Genomic DNA, 16244 nt, shown 5'->3' with positions numbered 1-16244 from the left:
CCCTGCCCCACACTGTCAAGGAGGAGCCCAAGACTTGACACTCTTGACCTCTCTGCTCCTCTGCGGCCCTCCGGGCTTCGGTGGTGGGAAGCCGAGCCTTGTGTGATCAGCAGTGAGTGACAGATGCCCAGGTCTCCACCTACGCTGCAGGCAGGGAGTCAGAAACCTCACGGGCGGTGGATGAGCGCCTGAAACAGTCAGCCAAGCCAAGCAGCTGATCCTAGGTATTTGTTTTAAAGTCTCAGATCTTCCAGCTGCACCAGAGCTGAAGCCTCTGGCTGCCAGTGGGAGAGTTTTGGCTGCCACAGACCAGCCCTAGTCTCCTCCGCTCTGAAATGGGGATAAAGCTCCGCTCAGAGTTCCGTGAGCTGCAAGCGCTATTACCTCAGGCAAACAGGGCCTGGCTAGTTAACTGTAGAGCCTGGTGCCCCTGCAGGAGTGATTAGACCTGTAAGGAGAGACAAAGGCAGCCGTTTAATCCCTACCCCACGTTATTGTAAGGGCACTACAGACCTCAGTCAGCTTGCCCTCCCCACAGCCCTGTGAGACTAATGCTGTGAGACTAACTCGATTTTACAGAGCAGGAAGCTGGAGTTGGAGAAGAAAAAAATGAGCACAGCAGCTGCTCAGGGGGAAGCCAATGCTTAACTACACCTGTACCTGCTCCTCGCCCTGGGGCCTCCTGGCCTAAAGGTTAATGGGAGAGAGCCGCTCTCTTTGGTCCCTCCGTGAGCGTCCGCTTGACAAAAGGTCTTTGTTTTGGGAGATAGATAACAGGACTAAGCCAGCTGGAGAAGCCAAGCCTGGGACCTGCAGCCGCCAGCTCTCTGGTGTGGGGATCTGGGCTGCGCCTGCTCCGCACCGGCTAGGCATGCTTCAGGCACCGAGAGGTGCTTCAGACTCCCGGGCGCTTACGGAGCTCTCTGCTTTGTAGCTGCCTTCGCACTTGTGTCCCTGGCTCTGAATCTCTGTTTTGTGTGTGTCGCCCATGTCTCAGCTACAGTGAGATGCTGGCGTTCACCCTGACTGCCTTCCTAGAGCTCATGGATCACGGCATTGTCTCCTGGGACATGGTTTCAGTCACCTTTATTAAGCAGGTGAGGCTTCCACCGTTCAGTTCCCCCCTCCTCTCCTTCTCAGCTCTCTGCAGCCTGGAGTCCCTGGCAGCAATGAGCTGCGTATTCCCCGGGGCTGGGTGTTCGTCCTCAGCAGTGATGTCCCTGGGACTCCTGAGAGGACTTCCACTTTAACAGATGCTCCCCGATGGACAGTGCATTCTTACTTGATAAACCCGTCACCTGTTGGAAATGTCAGCAGATTAAAAATGAATTCATCTCCTTAGCAGCTCCTAGTGGCTTCTTTGTTTGCCTCCTGACCACCTTCTCGGGAGGTGTGGCTCAGTTTCCACAGCCTGGTCTCAAGAGAGGTTCTTGTCACTTGTCCAGGAAAAGATCTCAATTCACAGTTTGCCTTCTCTGGAGGCCTGCCCCAAGAACAGGGCTCAGAGCAGAGCTGGTTGTCAGCGAGGCCAGCACAGAGCTGCTCCTCATCAGCCCTGAGTGACTGCTTCCTCAGCTCTTCTGAGAGAAAACTGCCTCTCATTTGCAAATGTGCTTCCTTTGTACAAATCTGCCAAGTAGCCTGCTTGGTTTGTCAGATGAGACGGAGGGGTGGAAGGGCCCTGCTCTCTGCTCCCAGAAGAGGCTCAGAAAGCTGAGTGGAAGCCAGCGACTGCGATGCTGTCTGTTGACCCCCAGTTCTCACTGAGAACGTCCCACTGCTAGAAACATTTGGGCAAAAGTGATGTGACAGTGCGGGGGATTGTAACAGGACTTGAGAAGAAGGGTGGGCCTGGGGGATCTCCGGGTCTGACGGTCTAACTGTGTTGGAGGAGCCGGTGGAGACTCAGGATAGACAGGAACCAGTCGGTCCGCCCTTGTTTGAAAAGAGTTAATTTATTACGTTCTTATATTTTGAAGAAACACAATTGAGTGGATACTGTCACCTAAGACAGAGGCATCATGCTGAGGGAATCCCTGCCCCTGACCAGGGCAGCTATAAACCAGATGAGACCCACCCAGGCACTGTTGTGCCCCTGCAGGCAGTGTGCAGGGGAAGAGAGCATCAGGGGTGTCCTTGGCTCCACGCTTCCCGTCCAGTGAGCCTCTCTCTGGATCTAGATTGCAGGGTACGTGAGCCAGCCCATGGTCGACGTGTCCATCCTCCAACGGTCCCTGGCCATCCTAGAGAGCATGGTACTAAACAGCCAGAGCCTGTACCAGAAGATAGCGGAGGAGATCACCGTGGGACAGCTCATCTCCCACCTGCAGGTGTGAGTAAGGACCCCGCCCTCGCCGTCTGGTCTCTGACAGTTCTGCCTGACCCTGCACATTCCTTAAACATCTCCTCCTCCTCTGGGAATTCCTATCATAGTACAGACCTTAGCAGCCAGGCAAGGTTAAACACATCCTCTTCTGTGGGCCTGTTAGTCTTGTTTGTACATGTACATGTATATGTATGTGTGTGTATGTAAGTATATATGCACACCATACATATGTATATATGTATATGCGCGTGTGCACCTCCCCCCCCAACACACACACACATATCACCGGTTTCCCATCTGAGGTTCATAGCTCTCTGGGAACAAGGGCTCAGCCATTTTTGAACCCCCTTCCTGGTTGAAGTGGGTGATCACTCACTAAGCTGACAGTGCGGTGGCAACAAGAAATGTGCGCAATGCGAGTTTGCGATGTCAGCTCAGCTCCAGGCTCTGGGATGCCAGGGTTTGGGCTTAAACTACCGGTTGGAGCCTCTGGTCTCGCTTTCCTCAACTCTGCAAGTGTTAAGTCTTCCCCATCTTCTCTACCCATGTGGCTCACAGGAGAGTTAAATACTAAATCTGGACTGGGTGGCCAGCCCAGATTATCACCTAACCCAAAGGCTGGGTTTTAGTGGGTTTTTGTTGTTGTTGTTTTGTTTTGTTTTGGCAAGCTTACCTTATCAGGACATATTTTTTTAGCCTGTAATAAAGCCAGGTACCACACAGGCACCACTGGGAACCCATCTGTGATGGTAGGGGGAACTTCTGCAAAGAAGGTGGTAACCCAGTTGATTGATTGACCCTGACTCTCACCCTTTCCTGCCTGTTGGACTCGACTGGAATGGGCCCAGCTCCCCTGTGAGGCCCTGAGGATGCAGATCTCCAAGATAGTCTCCCAGATGCAAGGCAGACTTGGTTTCCCCCAGGACTGCCAGCAACACTCACAAATGGGCTGGGCCCCCAGCCCTCAGCATCAATGACTGATTGAGAAAGTGCGCCACAGGCTTGCTCACAGCCTGATCTCAGGGAGGCAGCATTTCCAAGTGAGGGTCCCTCCTCGTAGATGAGTTCAGCTTGTGTCACGTAGACATAAGACTGGCCAGCACAACTGACTCCGGTCACCTTAAAAGACAAGCACATCATCACCTTGAAGCCACCTTCCCCCCTTTCTTGTTCATCCCAAGATCACACATTAATAAAGACATCACCATCGAAAATACTTTACAAACTTAAAAGTCCCACAGCTTTACAAAATTCAAACACTTAAAGTTGTCCCTTTAAAAATATCCAGTCTCTTTAAAAGTCCAAAGTCTATGTAATACTCTCAAATCTTTTTTTCTTTAAGTTTAAAGCCTCTCAACTGTGCACGCCTGTAAAAATAAATACTTTCCTACTTCAAGAGGGAAGAACCAGGACACAGTAACAGTCTGAACACAGCCAAGGCAAACTCTAACTGTAAATCACCCAGTGTCCAGTGCCTGGGGTTCACTCCTCTTCAGGGCTCCTCTGAGGGACTGGGTCAGTTCTCCCCCTCTTCTGCTGCAGCACTCGGTTTGTTCCCTTAGCACCTACGGGCTTCACTGTTGCCGTTGGTGAGGTCATCTATGGTCCTGGCATCTCTAAGATGCTGAGTTCCTCAGCGGGGCTGCGCTTTCGCCAGTAGCTCCTCCTGTGCTCTGTTCACAGTGCCAAGCCTCAGTTTCTCTGTGTGACCCCTTCATGTCTTCAAAACTTATGCCACCTGGGTGACTCTTACACTATCACGCTCAGCTGCCAGAGGGAGGCACAACCCTGGCTGCCTCTAGAGCACAGCTGCTATGTGAGGAAACATTTCCCAGATTTCACCTCAGCGATGCTGGTCTCTTCTGAATCACCACTGGTTTCTCAGCTGCGGCAGACCAGCATCATTTGTCCCAGAAGACAAAGGTTTTAATTCAGTGCTTCTGGTTTCTTGTTAATCACAGCTATTTCTTGAGCTCCAGCTGACAATGTCAGTCTTCACACAAATGGGACTGGTGGAGCCTTTGCTTCCCTCTGAAACTCCCCAAGCCAGGCTCCATCGCTCAACATTCTTATCCTCCAGTGTCCCACAGAACAGCTCCGCAAGCTTTGAACACTCAGAGGCTTTTCTAGCCCAAAGTTGAGTCCTTCACATGGTCAGGTCTGTCCCAACATACCCCACTCCTGGGACCAATTTCTATCCTAGTTCTATTGCTGTGATAAAACACCATGACCAAAAGCAAGTTGGGGAGTATAGGGTTCGTTTGGCTTATGCTTACACATCACTGCTCATCATTAAAGGAAGTCAGGACAGGAACTCAAACAGGACAGGAACCTGGAGGCAGGAGCTGATGCAGAGGCCATGGAGGGGTGCTGCTTACTGGCTTGCTCCTCATGGCTTGCTCAGTCTGTTTTTCTGTAGAACCCAGGACCGCCACGCAAGAGATGACACTGCCTACAGTGGGCTGGGTTAGTTAAGGAAATGCCTTACAGGCTTTTGTACAGCCCGTTCTCACAGAGGAATTGCTCAATCCAGGTTCCCCCCTGCCCAATGCTTTAGCTTATGTCAAGTTACATAAAACTGGATAGCACAAGCTGGGCGGTGGTGGCGCACACCTGTAATCCCAGCACTCTGGGAGGCAGAGGCAGGCGAATCTCTGAGTTCAAGGCCAGCCTGGTCTTCAGAGCGAGTTCCAGGACAGCCAGGGCTACACAGAGAAACCCTGTCTCGAAAAAACCAAATCCAAAAAACCAAAACAAAAAACAAACAAACAAACAAAAAACTGGATAGCACAGCCCAATAGTGCTTCCAACCCACTTCCCCCGTTCATCTGATTTTTAAAAAATGTGACTTCTTTTTGCACTGATCTCACCTTGTCACTGTTGATCTGAGAGGAGGGGTGGGTCTCCTGCTGCCCAGGCTGGCCTTGGACTCTGTCCACGCCTCACAGTCTGGACTGACAGGTGTGCACCACAGCTGGCTTCCCCTTGTCACTTTACAGAATTCTTCTTCCCAGCTTTCATATTTGAAATGCCAGGGTGGGAGGGAGATTGCAGACTCTGCACAGGGAGGTTTTGGTCCTGGTGACTTCTCTGTCCTCATCTCTAAATTGGAGGTGACCTCAACTGCCTCCCTGAGAGCAGTAGGCGACTGTGACATTTCTTAGGCTTCTCTCATGAATATTTAGCCCACACTTGTCAGCACTGTACATATGTTCAGTGAGGGACCTGCCTGACCAGGAAGCTGTTAGCCCTCTGGAGGAAACTACAGGAGGCCTCACAATATGGCAGACGGAAGCCCCGAGTGCCAGCTATGTCAAATTTGAAGAGATGCTTATGGTTGTTTTATTTACTTAAAGTAAAATAAATTTGTAGTCAAAACTTGGAAACTGTGGAAAAGCATGACTAGTGCATTATTTGCTCATTACTGCACCCCAGACAGAGCCACTGTCAGACTTTAACCCGAACGCTCCTCTGGCCTTTTCCTTGGCATGGTTTTGCCGACATTTAGATCTTGCTATGCACTCTGCTGTGTGCCTTGCTTATTATTTTTTTCCTGGCTGAATAATGAATACATGGTGAACATTTTCCCACAGCCTGCTCTTCTCCAGAGACACTCCTAACCCTTCCCAGATGCCTGTGAGAACCCAGTGCCACCTGAGCTTTCTTCTCCTTGAGAACATCCACATAATCAGCTAGATGCTTGCCAGACCTCGTCTGGGCTTCACTGGTACTCCTAGCCCATCTCTGAGTCCCAGGTTAATAGTCCTCACCCCAAAGCATGGTTTTTAGGAGGCCCTTAGGAGTCTCCCATATTAAACAGCCGCTAGTGAGAGCATTTGGATACTTAAAGGACTCCAGTGTAACACCTTGTCAATAAATCACACATAGCTTTCTGATTGGATAAATCCGGATAGTGGGGTCATGTGTGTGCCTGCTCCGAATGCTTTTCCGACTCAATCCCAGGTTGTCGTTTGGTTACAGTGTGTTTTCAGCTGTGTGTGGCATCGTCATCTGACTCTGGTCCTCTGATCCCCTGCCTCCATCTCTGTTGACACAGCTCCAACCAGGAGATCCAGACCTACGCCATTGCTCTGATTAACGCGCTGTTCCTGAAGGCCCCCGAAGACAAGAGACAGGTCTGTGGCCGCCTTTCCAACCTTTCCCCTGGGTCGGCTAAGAGAACCACTGCAATGCGGAGCAGGTGCTGCGGGGTGGAGAGCAGAGATCTAGCCGTGCCCCTGGGCTCCCTCCTAACTTTCCCTGGCCAGAACCCAGCAGGTTGTTTTTCCTAAGGAAGCCCTAGGAAAGAACTGGGAAGTGGGCCCAATGCTTCCTGGATCATAGCAGAGTTCTGCAGGCTTTTCCTCTGAAGGGCCAGGAAGCAACTCTTCAGCCTCAGCTGTTGCAGGCAAAAGCATCTCCCGACAAAAGGTAAACAGTGGTACAGCTGTCTCCAGCCAAACTGTTTACACAGACAACAGACCAGTATGCCTACAGTATGCTAATCCCTGAGTTAGAGGACTAAGAAGAGAGAGGGGAGCCCCTCGGCCACTGCCGTGGTCTGAAGGCAATGGGACTCAGGACCAGGCTTCACCTGAACAGTCTCTGGTCCGCATCCTCGGCCGCCGTCCTCTGGTACCAGCTGTGTGCTACATACGATCCTGGCAAGCTAACTGTGGCCCAGCTTTAGTCCCTTACCTGTAATGTCGGGAGGCACATCTGCCCTGACCACTCACTGGTGATGAGGTCGTTAGGGCACATGAGGCCCCCGTTTTAACAGTGTGAAACCTGAATGGGGGACCTGGGCAGAGTGCTTCTCCTTCCTCTGGCTGGGCCAGTGTATCAGCCTTCCAGTCTGGGTTCATCTTCCTGTGAAGTTAAACAGCCTCTAAGCTTCCTTCCAACCCCACCACACTAGATCTCTGGTAAAAACCTACATAGTATACGCAAGTAAGGCTTTCTAATTGTCAATAACACAGGCCAACTGAACCAAGTCCCTGTGGGGTCATACACCAGGCTCTTGGAAGTTCCTTTACTAGAGGGAGAAACAGAAGCATCCATAGTTTGTCTGTCTTACATGTCTGCATGTTGTAGCTCTGTGAGCATCTCCTTCTGTCTGGATGTTGTGGCTCTGTGAGCATCTCCTTCTGTCTGGATGTTGTGGCTCTGTGAGCATCTCCTTCTGTCTGGATGGGGTGGCTCTGTGAGCATCTCCTTCCTGTCTCTGTTTCATTGTAAGCCAAAAGCTCATCCTGTCTGCTTCTCTCTGTGCTTTTTGCTTTCTGCTGGCAGGACAAGCACCTTAACCCTCTAGACCTGCCCGTCACTGTAAGTAGCACTGCTGTCGTAGAGGGCCTGGCTCTTCTGGTGGGGAGGTCAAAGCTGGGCAGGAAGCATATGGGCTAGACTGGCTGCTCAGGGAACTGGGGCCCTGGAAAGAGAGCATATGTCTGTCGTATTGGAATGCCAGAAAGCCACTGTAGGTGAGTCGTGGAAGGACGGTGGATGCCTGATCTGGACAGTGGCCAGGCCTGCCTTTCGAATGCCTTTGAGGGAGTCTGGGATGAGCATGGTGTCAGAAGCGGAGGCAGCCAGACTTTCTTCAGTATGATGCCAATCACGAGGAGCCTCCTGGCTGCCAACACCGACGTGAGGGTCTGCAGGCCTTCTCTGCACTGTTCCTAGGTGGATAATTGAGTACGGTTTACAGAAGAGTTTGGGGCCTGAAGAGATAGCCTGGCTCTTGCTGAGAATCCAGGTTCTGTTCCCAGCACCCACGTGGAGGCTCACAATTGTCTCTAACTCTAGTTCCAGGGAATCTTACACCCTCTTCTGGCTGTCTCAGGTAACACACACACACACACACAGTCAAAATACTCATTCACATGAATTTTTTAAGATCATAAAGAATTTGCATGTTTATTCTTAGTTAGAGGGAACACTGGAGAAGACCACCTTTTAAGGACATGAAGATTGTGTGCTCCCCACCCCAGCACCAACAAGTTCATCGAAGGTTTTCATATCTTAGCTTCTGCTGCCAGGTGCTGTCTGAGAATCCTGTCTACCCAGGGTTTAGTCTCATCTGGTATCTGGGAAACTTCCTGGCACCATCTTTCTCTTCTAGCCAAGATAGGCTCAGGGTTCACAATAAACCCGGATGCTCCTGGCCAGACATTTGTAACATGGATATCGGTTTAGAAATATAGGAGAAAGGTCACTGGACAGCAGCCGCTCCCCCCCATACCCCCCCCAGGCCCGCTAATTTTACTGCTATTAATAAAGATGACTGAAGGCAGTGTCTTAGAAGGGTGTCACTGGCCAGGCAGTGGTAAAAGGGCATCACTAAGACATGGTGCTGACATTGGAAGGAGCGGACTGAAAAATTGAGAAAAGTTGTCAGAAAATTAGAAGCATCCCGATATGGGAGCATTTTGTTTGGGTGAAATTTAACAGCTCCCCAGAGTGCCCCCCACCCCCAGGCTTGGAGAAGGCTTGAATGGTAATCACTGCAGTCCTTGGGTCTTTTTAAAAGATGGTCAAAATGGTGCTGACAGGACCCTTAAGGAGGATTCATCTCACTAGCATACTTAATAATTAAAATGTTACTGTCAAAGTTTGAGCCAAATATGATGGACAGGTGAATCGTCTGTGAAATATTACCCAAAGGCCCACGACACGTGACACGTGACTCTCTCTCAGTGAGGTTCGAGCGACCACGCCCCCCATCCCACAGCCCAGTCTGCCGCCCAGGGTTCGTCGTCAGCCATGGCTGTCTGCCTGGAGTGGTGCATGTCCTGCTGTGTGCTCTGCGTGCAGTGTCTGTCACCAGCATGCTTGTAACACATGTGTCTTGTCCTCAAGCAGTCCAAGTCATGTGAAGACGTGGAGCTCATTGTGCCCGAGGCAGGGACACTGAGTTCATTCGCACTCATGAGTAAAGTGGGGAAAGTGGCCAGCGGACCTCTCACTTTTCATTTGAAAGGGAAACACTCAAGCCCTGAGGACCGTCCCCTGGCAGCAGTCACAGATGCCACCTGCCAGGCCTTACGCTTGTCGGTTTCCCTCCCTAGGACATGGCCAACGCCTTCGCACAGAAGCACCTTCGGTCCATAATCCTGAACGTGAGTTCCTGTGCCTGCCTCTTGTTAATGCTTGTTCCTGCTGCTGCTGGTCCTCACTGTCCTGAGGAGGGCTGTGACTCGATGGCCAGTGAGGGCGGGGCTTCCTAACACTTCTGAGACCTGACCTTTTTTCTTGGACTCCTCTGAGCCAAGCTACATCTGGGAAGCCATCCCCTTGTCCCCACTTGTTACAATTGAGAACTGTTAAGGGAGCACAGAGGGGGCCTGCAGCAGCTCTGACTCAGTGGCTGAGACCCGGAGCCTGCAGAGGGGAGCGCCCGTGTTCCTGACGCTGTGCACTGCTGGGAAAGATGGGGCCCAGCACAGCCAGGACTGGAGAGATCTGCTTTGCAGGGAGGGGTCAGGAAGGCTTTTAACACCAGGTTAGACCTTAGTCTCCTTCCCAGCACAGCTGAGAGTCAGGGTGGTGGTACAGGAACAGTGGGTTCTAGGTCACCGTGGACTGGGCACTTGCTGGGGGCTTGAGAGGAGTCTGGAAAGAGCTCTTCACTCTTGTTACTGTAGTGATGGTGTGGGTTATATGAAGGCAGGGGGTGGGGGTGGGGACAGGAGCCAAGACCAGGGCTAAAAGGAAAAGCATTTATCAGTTGTTAAAAACAAAGGAAAACCCAGAGACAGCAGTGAAGGTAATAGGCAAAACATCAAAGTCAAGCGTGAAAGATTTGATGCTGACGGTGGGCGTTGGCCATTTTCCCGTCTGCTTTGATCCTGAGCAGTTGACCCTGTATCCCTGGGCTTTGATTTGCTTAGCTGGGTTTGAAGACTGAAGGGGCCAATACATAGGCCATGCCTGACTGGGTGCATGGCAACTGTGGGCAGCAAGGGTGTGTGTGTGTGTGTGTTTATGCATGTGTGTGGTAACAGAGCTCTAGAAGAAATCTCTGAGCAAACCTGCAGAGCCCGATGGCTTTACCTTATGTGACTTGATCCCCAAGTCACCGCAACCCCTGCTCCCTTCCAACAGATGTGGAATGGGCGGTGCCCATGCTGTGGGCAGTCCAGAACAGCCGCCTCGGTACCCCCTTTGCATGTGGGCATGGGAGGCGTTTCTGGGGAAAATCTTAAGTTTGAGGCTTATAGCTTGATGGACCAGAAGAGGGTCCCACTGAGTAGACATCTGAGCCTCAGGCCTTAACTGATTTGGCAGGCAGTAAAACCCAGGAGCACACTGCCGCTCCCCTCTCTCTCTTCATAGCCATCTTAGGAGAGAGCCCTGCTGGAAGGACTAGAGGCAGACTTCCAGGGAGCAGTGCAGAGGGGGTTTGGGGCAAGGTGAGGAGGAGAGCTAATGGAGAGCAGCGGGTGGCAGAGCCCGGCTGTGAGGGCAGAAGAGGAGGGCAGGAGCTGGGGAGTTGAGAGGATCCCTGAGCCTGAACTAGCAAGAGACATGCTGGCACGGTGGACAGGGCATGCGACATCACGGAGGGCAGGAGCCATCCCAGTTCTGTTCCCAGGGCAGCTGGGCAGGACAGGCTCTGTGCGGGTTCTGCTTGAGGAAGTTCTGTCCAGAGAGGACGCTACCTGGAAAGACTGGGCCAGAGTGGGAGACTCATCTCAGTGGGATCCGTCCCCGGGTGTGGCTTTGGCAACTGTACTGGGCAGCAGAAATGAACTGAAAGTCGGAGGAGCTGAGGGTGAGGTCGAGGGCAGGCCCAGTGGGGAAGTACAACTCAAGGCTGGCACGGGCCTGGAGGTGGTCCGGCGGCTGTGTGAGAGCAGCGGGGAAATGAAGCTGGGCTGGGAAATGGAACCCATGGTGCAAAACATTTCAGTGTGCAAGCGATTGAGTCACGAAGCGTCGGGGACACAGGCCAGCCTTCTCACCTCCCACTACGGCTCCCAGGATGGCGTGCTGTAGACCCCACACACTGTATTGTGGACCAGCCATGTGAGCCTAGGACTGTCGATTTGTGTGGCATGGGTTCTCCAAGGCAGGTCGAGAGTCGAAGCAGGAATGGGGGGTCGACCTCGGGAGCTTTGCGGGGAAGCCACTGCCTGCTGTAGCACTCTGTGCTGTGCTGCTGGCCCCAGCCATGGAGAGGGTGGCTGCTGTGACTCGGCCACAGTCACAAGTGCCTAGTGGCTGCTACATCCTACAGAGGTTCTAGAGTCAGGGCCACTGAAACCCAAAGGACACAGGCAGGGGCATGGCAGAAGCTGCACAAGAACCCAGAGTGACAGGATTCACAGCGTGTTGGCTGGGAGGTCCAGGGAGCCAGGAGAAAAGGCAGGGTGTTGCAGGGTTAAGGGCAGGCTGGAGACCCACATAAGACACCCAAAGGGATGGCCAGGACGGCCAGAGAGACCGAGACAGTCAGAGGTGAGGGGGGTTGGGCGCCAGGTCAAAGCGACTTGCTGCGCTGACATCGGAGGATAGAGGGATGGCTGGAGGACAGGCAGGGGCTGACATGGGGTGACAGAAAAGGAAGGGATGGGGAGGGCGGGTGAGGGTGCATAGGAAAGCAGTGGCCTTCCCTATAGGTGGCTCCCTGTCACTTATGTGACCTAGCGTAGAGCCTGTCTACCAGTGCTCCTTCCCCTGTGCTCCCTGGCGCCTTGGCTTTAGTCCTGTGAGGTGCAGGCCTGGCGGGGTCTACCTCTGCTGGCCTGTTCTCTCCTTGATGGTGGGCTCCCCGCCCCCACCTCTGGTGTCTGAGGTTGAGTCGTCAGTCTCAGTTCCCGTTCCACTTCCCCTGCCCAAGAGTGGAGAGGAAGGGCCTGCGTGAACCTACTCTGGTAGGGTCTGGCCTTCCGCTCTGGCCCTTCAAGAGCGCGCAGGCACCTTGACCGGAAGAAAACGATCCCTGTCCAGGGTGCTTATGCTTATACACACACACACACACACACACACACACACACACAGAGAGAGAGAGAGAGAAAGAGAGAGAGAGAGAGAGACATGGCTCTTTAGGAAAGACAGTGCACTGAGCCTGCTCCTGCCTTTCTTTCTCTAGCACGTGATCAGAGGGAATCGTCCAATCAAAACAGAGATGGCCCATCAGCTGTATGTCCTTCAAGTCTTGACCTTTAACCTTCTGGAAGAAAGAATGATGACCAAGATGGACCCCAATGACCAGGCAGGTGCTAGGGGCCCTTCCTGGTGTATGCTGTCTGTGGTCATTCCACCCACAGTGTGTGTTGGGAACGCTGTGTGAAAAGGTCTCTTGGCTCTGTCAAAACTAGTGTGGGCCACATCTGCTGAGGACTTGGGACAGAGCCCTCTTCTGTCCTTCCATCCTCCCGCTGCTCCCTCCCAAGAGACTGGCTTGGGTGCAGGAGCCCTGCTGTTTCTCTTCCCTGCTTCTGATTGACCTGCCTGCTACCATTCTCTCTCCCAGGCTCAAAGAGACATTATATTTGAACTCAGGAGGATTGCGTTTGACGCTGAGTCGGACCCCAGCAACGTCCCTGGGAGTGGGACTGAAAAGCGCAAGGCCATGTATACCAAGGACTATAAGATGCTGGGCTTCACGGTACGCACCACAGTGCCCTCCCTCTCTGCCCTGGCAGCTCCCCCTTCATAGTGATAGCCCTGGAGTAGCGGACAGAAAGAGGTGAGGGCCTTTGGCCTGCTTTGGCTGTGGCCACTCAGGGGGCGTAAATCAGACCCATCAATTACAGGCCCAGGACGCCAGTCTGTGCCGAGGGAAAGGGGGCCATATGCCTGCAGTAGGTAAAGCGCTGGTGGTCTCTCTCACCTTAATGGCGTGCCTCCCCACCTCCGGTGCCAAGGGTTAGCCTCCACCTTCCATTTCCCAGCCCCCCTCCTACAGTGGAGAGGAAGGGGTGGCCCCGCAGCCTGTGTGAATCGACTCAACATGGCTTGCTCTTGATGAGGCAGCAGTTGACTATTGTCTGGTTAAACATGGCTCAGCTGGGAGTGAGGTTGGTGTACCGTGCTGTACCGACTTGGCACTGGGCTGCATGATGAAGCAGCCTCAGTCCAGTGCTCCAGGAGTCGGACAGGCTAGGGTGCAGCTGAGAGAAAGGAGGACGGGACCCCAGGCCATTCCACACGTGAGGACTCCGGTCCACACCCGCTCTCCTGCTTTCTCCAGAACCATATCAACCCAGCCCTGGACTTCACCCAGACTCCTCCTGGAATGCTGGCCCTTGACAACATGCTGTACCTGGCCAAATTCCACCAGGACACCTACATCCGGGTAAAGGCCGGGGCAGCCCCTCAGTCCTGGTGCCAATCCACACCTGCCTCCCCTCACCCCCACTTCCTTTCTGTCTGTAGATTGTCCTGGAGAACAGTAGCCGGGAGGACAGACACGAGTGTCCCTTCGGCCGCAGTGCCATTGAGCTGACCAAGATGCTCTGTGAGATCCTGCAGGTCGGGGAGCTCCGTAAGTCTGCACAGCCAGGCTCCAGCTAGAGGTGACGATGGCCAGATGGCAGGAGGGACCGGAGGGCCTTGGGTGGGGGGGAGCTCCCAATCCACTTACCCTGTCCATGGTGATCACAGGTGCTGCTTTGTGAGCTAGTGATCTGAGGTATTTATTTCCAGCTCCCCTGTGCTGTGTGTAAGGGCTGGCTGAGCTTGTAACAGCAGAGAGCTAAGGGCTTGAGGAAAACCCCTTCTGCACCCGATCACTGTAGTCGTGGTCTCTTTTCTTTGTCCTCATGACCTGAGTGCAGAGAATTCAGAGTTGCCAGACAGGCGCCTTGGGTGCCTGAGGGCAGAGCCTTCATGCTTATGGTGTCTTCTCCGCAGCAAATGAAGGGCGCAATGACTACCACCCGATGTTCTTCACCCATGACCGAGCCTTCGAGGAGCTATTTGGGATCTGTATCCAGCTGCTGAACAAGACCTGGAAGGAGATGAGGGCGACAGCAGAGGATTTCAACAAGGTCAGTGCTGCCGAGCCGCAGAGGCTGCTGGGAGAAGACCACGAGGCAGCCTGACAGCTGGCCAGCGCCTGGGGAGTCAGTCCCTGAGCTGGAAAACCAGCCTGGTCGGCAGAACTGGACAGCCTGAGTCTGCTGTCATGACTCCCTTTTGTAACCTTGAACGGGCATCTTTCCCATGATGCCCAAGACCTGTGATTACCTGGGAAAGCTAGCACCTGCCGCTGTCCTCCACAGGGTCAGGGAAATAGCCGAGCAAAAGGGCTGGACCCGTCATGGCCACAGTGCGGCAGATGTGTCCCATGAACAGCCAGTGTCACAAGGCAGGAAGGGTGGCACAGTGCGCTCACCTTGGTGCCTCTCAGGCCTCCATGCCCTGAGTGCTAGGCTCTCACGGCTGACAGTCCAGGAACCCAGTGTTTTCAGGCTGACCATCCCAATGGGGAAGCTTTGGAGGTGAGCTGACACAGCAGCGCATGCGCGTGAGGCTGGTGGGCATGGATTCTAAGTCAGCCTGGCCTGCATAGCAAGACCCTGTCTTAAGAAAATAAAACAACAAACTTTGGAAAGTCTAAAGAAGAGTTGCCTGTAAGAGTCTTCCTCTCTCTATCTCTGTCTCTCTTTGCCTGTGTGAGTGAATAAATATGTGTGACTGAGTGTGTGTGTGTGCCTCTGTGTGTATGTCTGTGTGTGTGTCTGCATGTGAGTGTATGAATGTGTGTCTGTGTGTGTGTCTGTGTGTGTGACTGTGTGTGTGACTATGTCTGTGTGTGAGCGTGCCGTTGAGTGTGCCTTTGTGAGAGTGAGTGTGTTTGTGTGTGTGTGCCTCTGTGTGTGAGTATGTCTCTGTGTGTGTGTCTGCATGTGAGTGTATGAGAGTGTGTGTCTGTGTGTGTGTGTATGTCTCTGTGTGAGTGTGCCTTTGTGAGAGTGTGTGCCTGTGTGTGTGTGTGTGTGTGCGCGTGTGCGTGTGTACACGTGCACGCGCATGCATGCTCATTCGTCCTTTCTGAGAGCGCTTTCCTCAGCAGGGTCATGCCGCACACATGTACACTGGGAAGGAAGGCACCCTGCTTTCTTCTCTCAGTTGTTTAGGGAAGCTGTCACACTGCAGCACCCTGCCTGCTGGATGCTGTGCCTGCCTTCCATGTTGAATCTCGTGTTCTTCGTGGCCTGGTTTGCAGGAAGCTGCCTTAACTCTGTGGAGACAGGGCGATGGAGGCCTTCATCTTGCTGAGTCAGTGAAGTTAGTTAAGCCTTTAAGAGTTGAGATCAGAACCTATTCCCTGACTGTGTGAAAAGAAACTCCTGTCACCATCTGTCATGTGACCTGAGTCCCCACCTGAGCTGTCCACTAGGAAGTCAGGACTCTCTGTTGCCCACTCCACTTGAGACAGTGGGGGAGGGAGAGCCTTCGTCTCTAGCTGGCCCATCCACTGTCAGTGCGGCCTATGACTTCCTTCTTTGCCCAGGTTATGCAAGTTGTTCGAGAGCAGATCACCCGGGCCCTGCCCTCGAAACCCAACTCTCTGGATCAGTTCAAAAGTAAACTTCGTAGCTTGAGCTACTCAGAAATTCTGCGGCTGCGTCAGTCTGAGAGAATGAGCCAGGACGACTTTCAGTCCCCGCCAATTGTGTAAGTGTCAGCTGACAGGGCCTGTGAGGGAGCCACCCTCCTTCCAGCTCCACCCTGAGAGCATCGCTCTCCCAGAGTCTTACACGGACTTGGGTGCTGTGCTCACAGGGAGCTTCGAGAGAAGATCCAGCCTGAGATCCTGGAACTGATCAAGCAACAGCGCCTGAACCGGCTGTGTGAGGGCAGCAGCTTCCGGAAAATCGGGAACCGTCGTCGCCAAGGTAAGGGGCGTCTGGAGCTGGCTCTGTCTGGCACCCCTGTGCCTAGCACTGCCCATGTCTCACCT

At 53.2% G+C, this 16244-nt stretch overlaps 1 protein-coding gene across 3 annotated transcripts in view; it reads left to right on the top strand.

Moving 5' to 3' along the window:
• Window positions 1-16244, top strand: part of Elmo2 (engulfment and cell motility 2) — a 37304-nt gene that overhangs the window by 15128 nt on the left and 5932 nt on the right. For all 3 annotated transcript variants that reach the window (XM_052184280.1, XM_052184282.1, XM_052184281.1), the window contains exons 7-17: window positions 998-1097; window positions 2181-2332; window positions 6384-6462; window positions 9397-9447; window positions 12423-12545; window positions 12807-12941; window positions 13527-13631; window positions 13712-13820; window positions 14189-14325; window positions 15795-15958; window positions 16067-16179. In XM_052184280.1, the coding sequence (XP_052040240.1) occupies window positions 998-1097; window positions 2181-2332; window positions 6384-6462; window positions 9397-9447; window positions 12423-12545; window positions 12807-12941; window positions 13527-13631; window positions 13712-13820; window positions 14189-14325; window positions 15795-15958; window positions 16067-16179 (1268 nt within the window). The remainder of the gene's footprint in view (window positions 1-997; window positions 1098-2180; window positions 2333-6383; window positions 6463-9396; window positions 9448-12422; window positions 12546-12806; window positions 12942-13526; window positions 13632-13711; window positions 13821-14188; window positions 14326-15794; window positions 15959-16066; window positions 16180-16244) is intronic.

Source organism: Apodemus sylvaticus, chromosome 5 (assembly GCF_947179515.1).
Source record: "Apodemus sylvaticus chromosome 5, mApoSyl1.1, whole genome shotgun sequence".
Classification (NCBI taxonomy): Eukaryota; Metazoa; Chordata; class Mammalia; order Rodentia; family Muridae; genus Apodemus; species Apodemus sylvaticus.
This window is presented reverse-complemented; position numbering and strand designations above follow the sequence as displayed.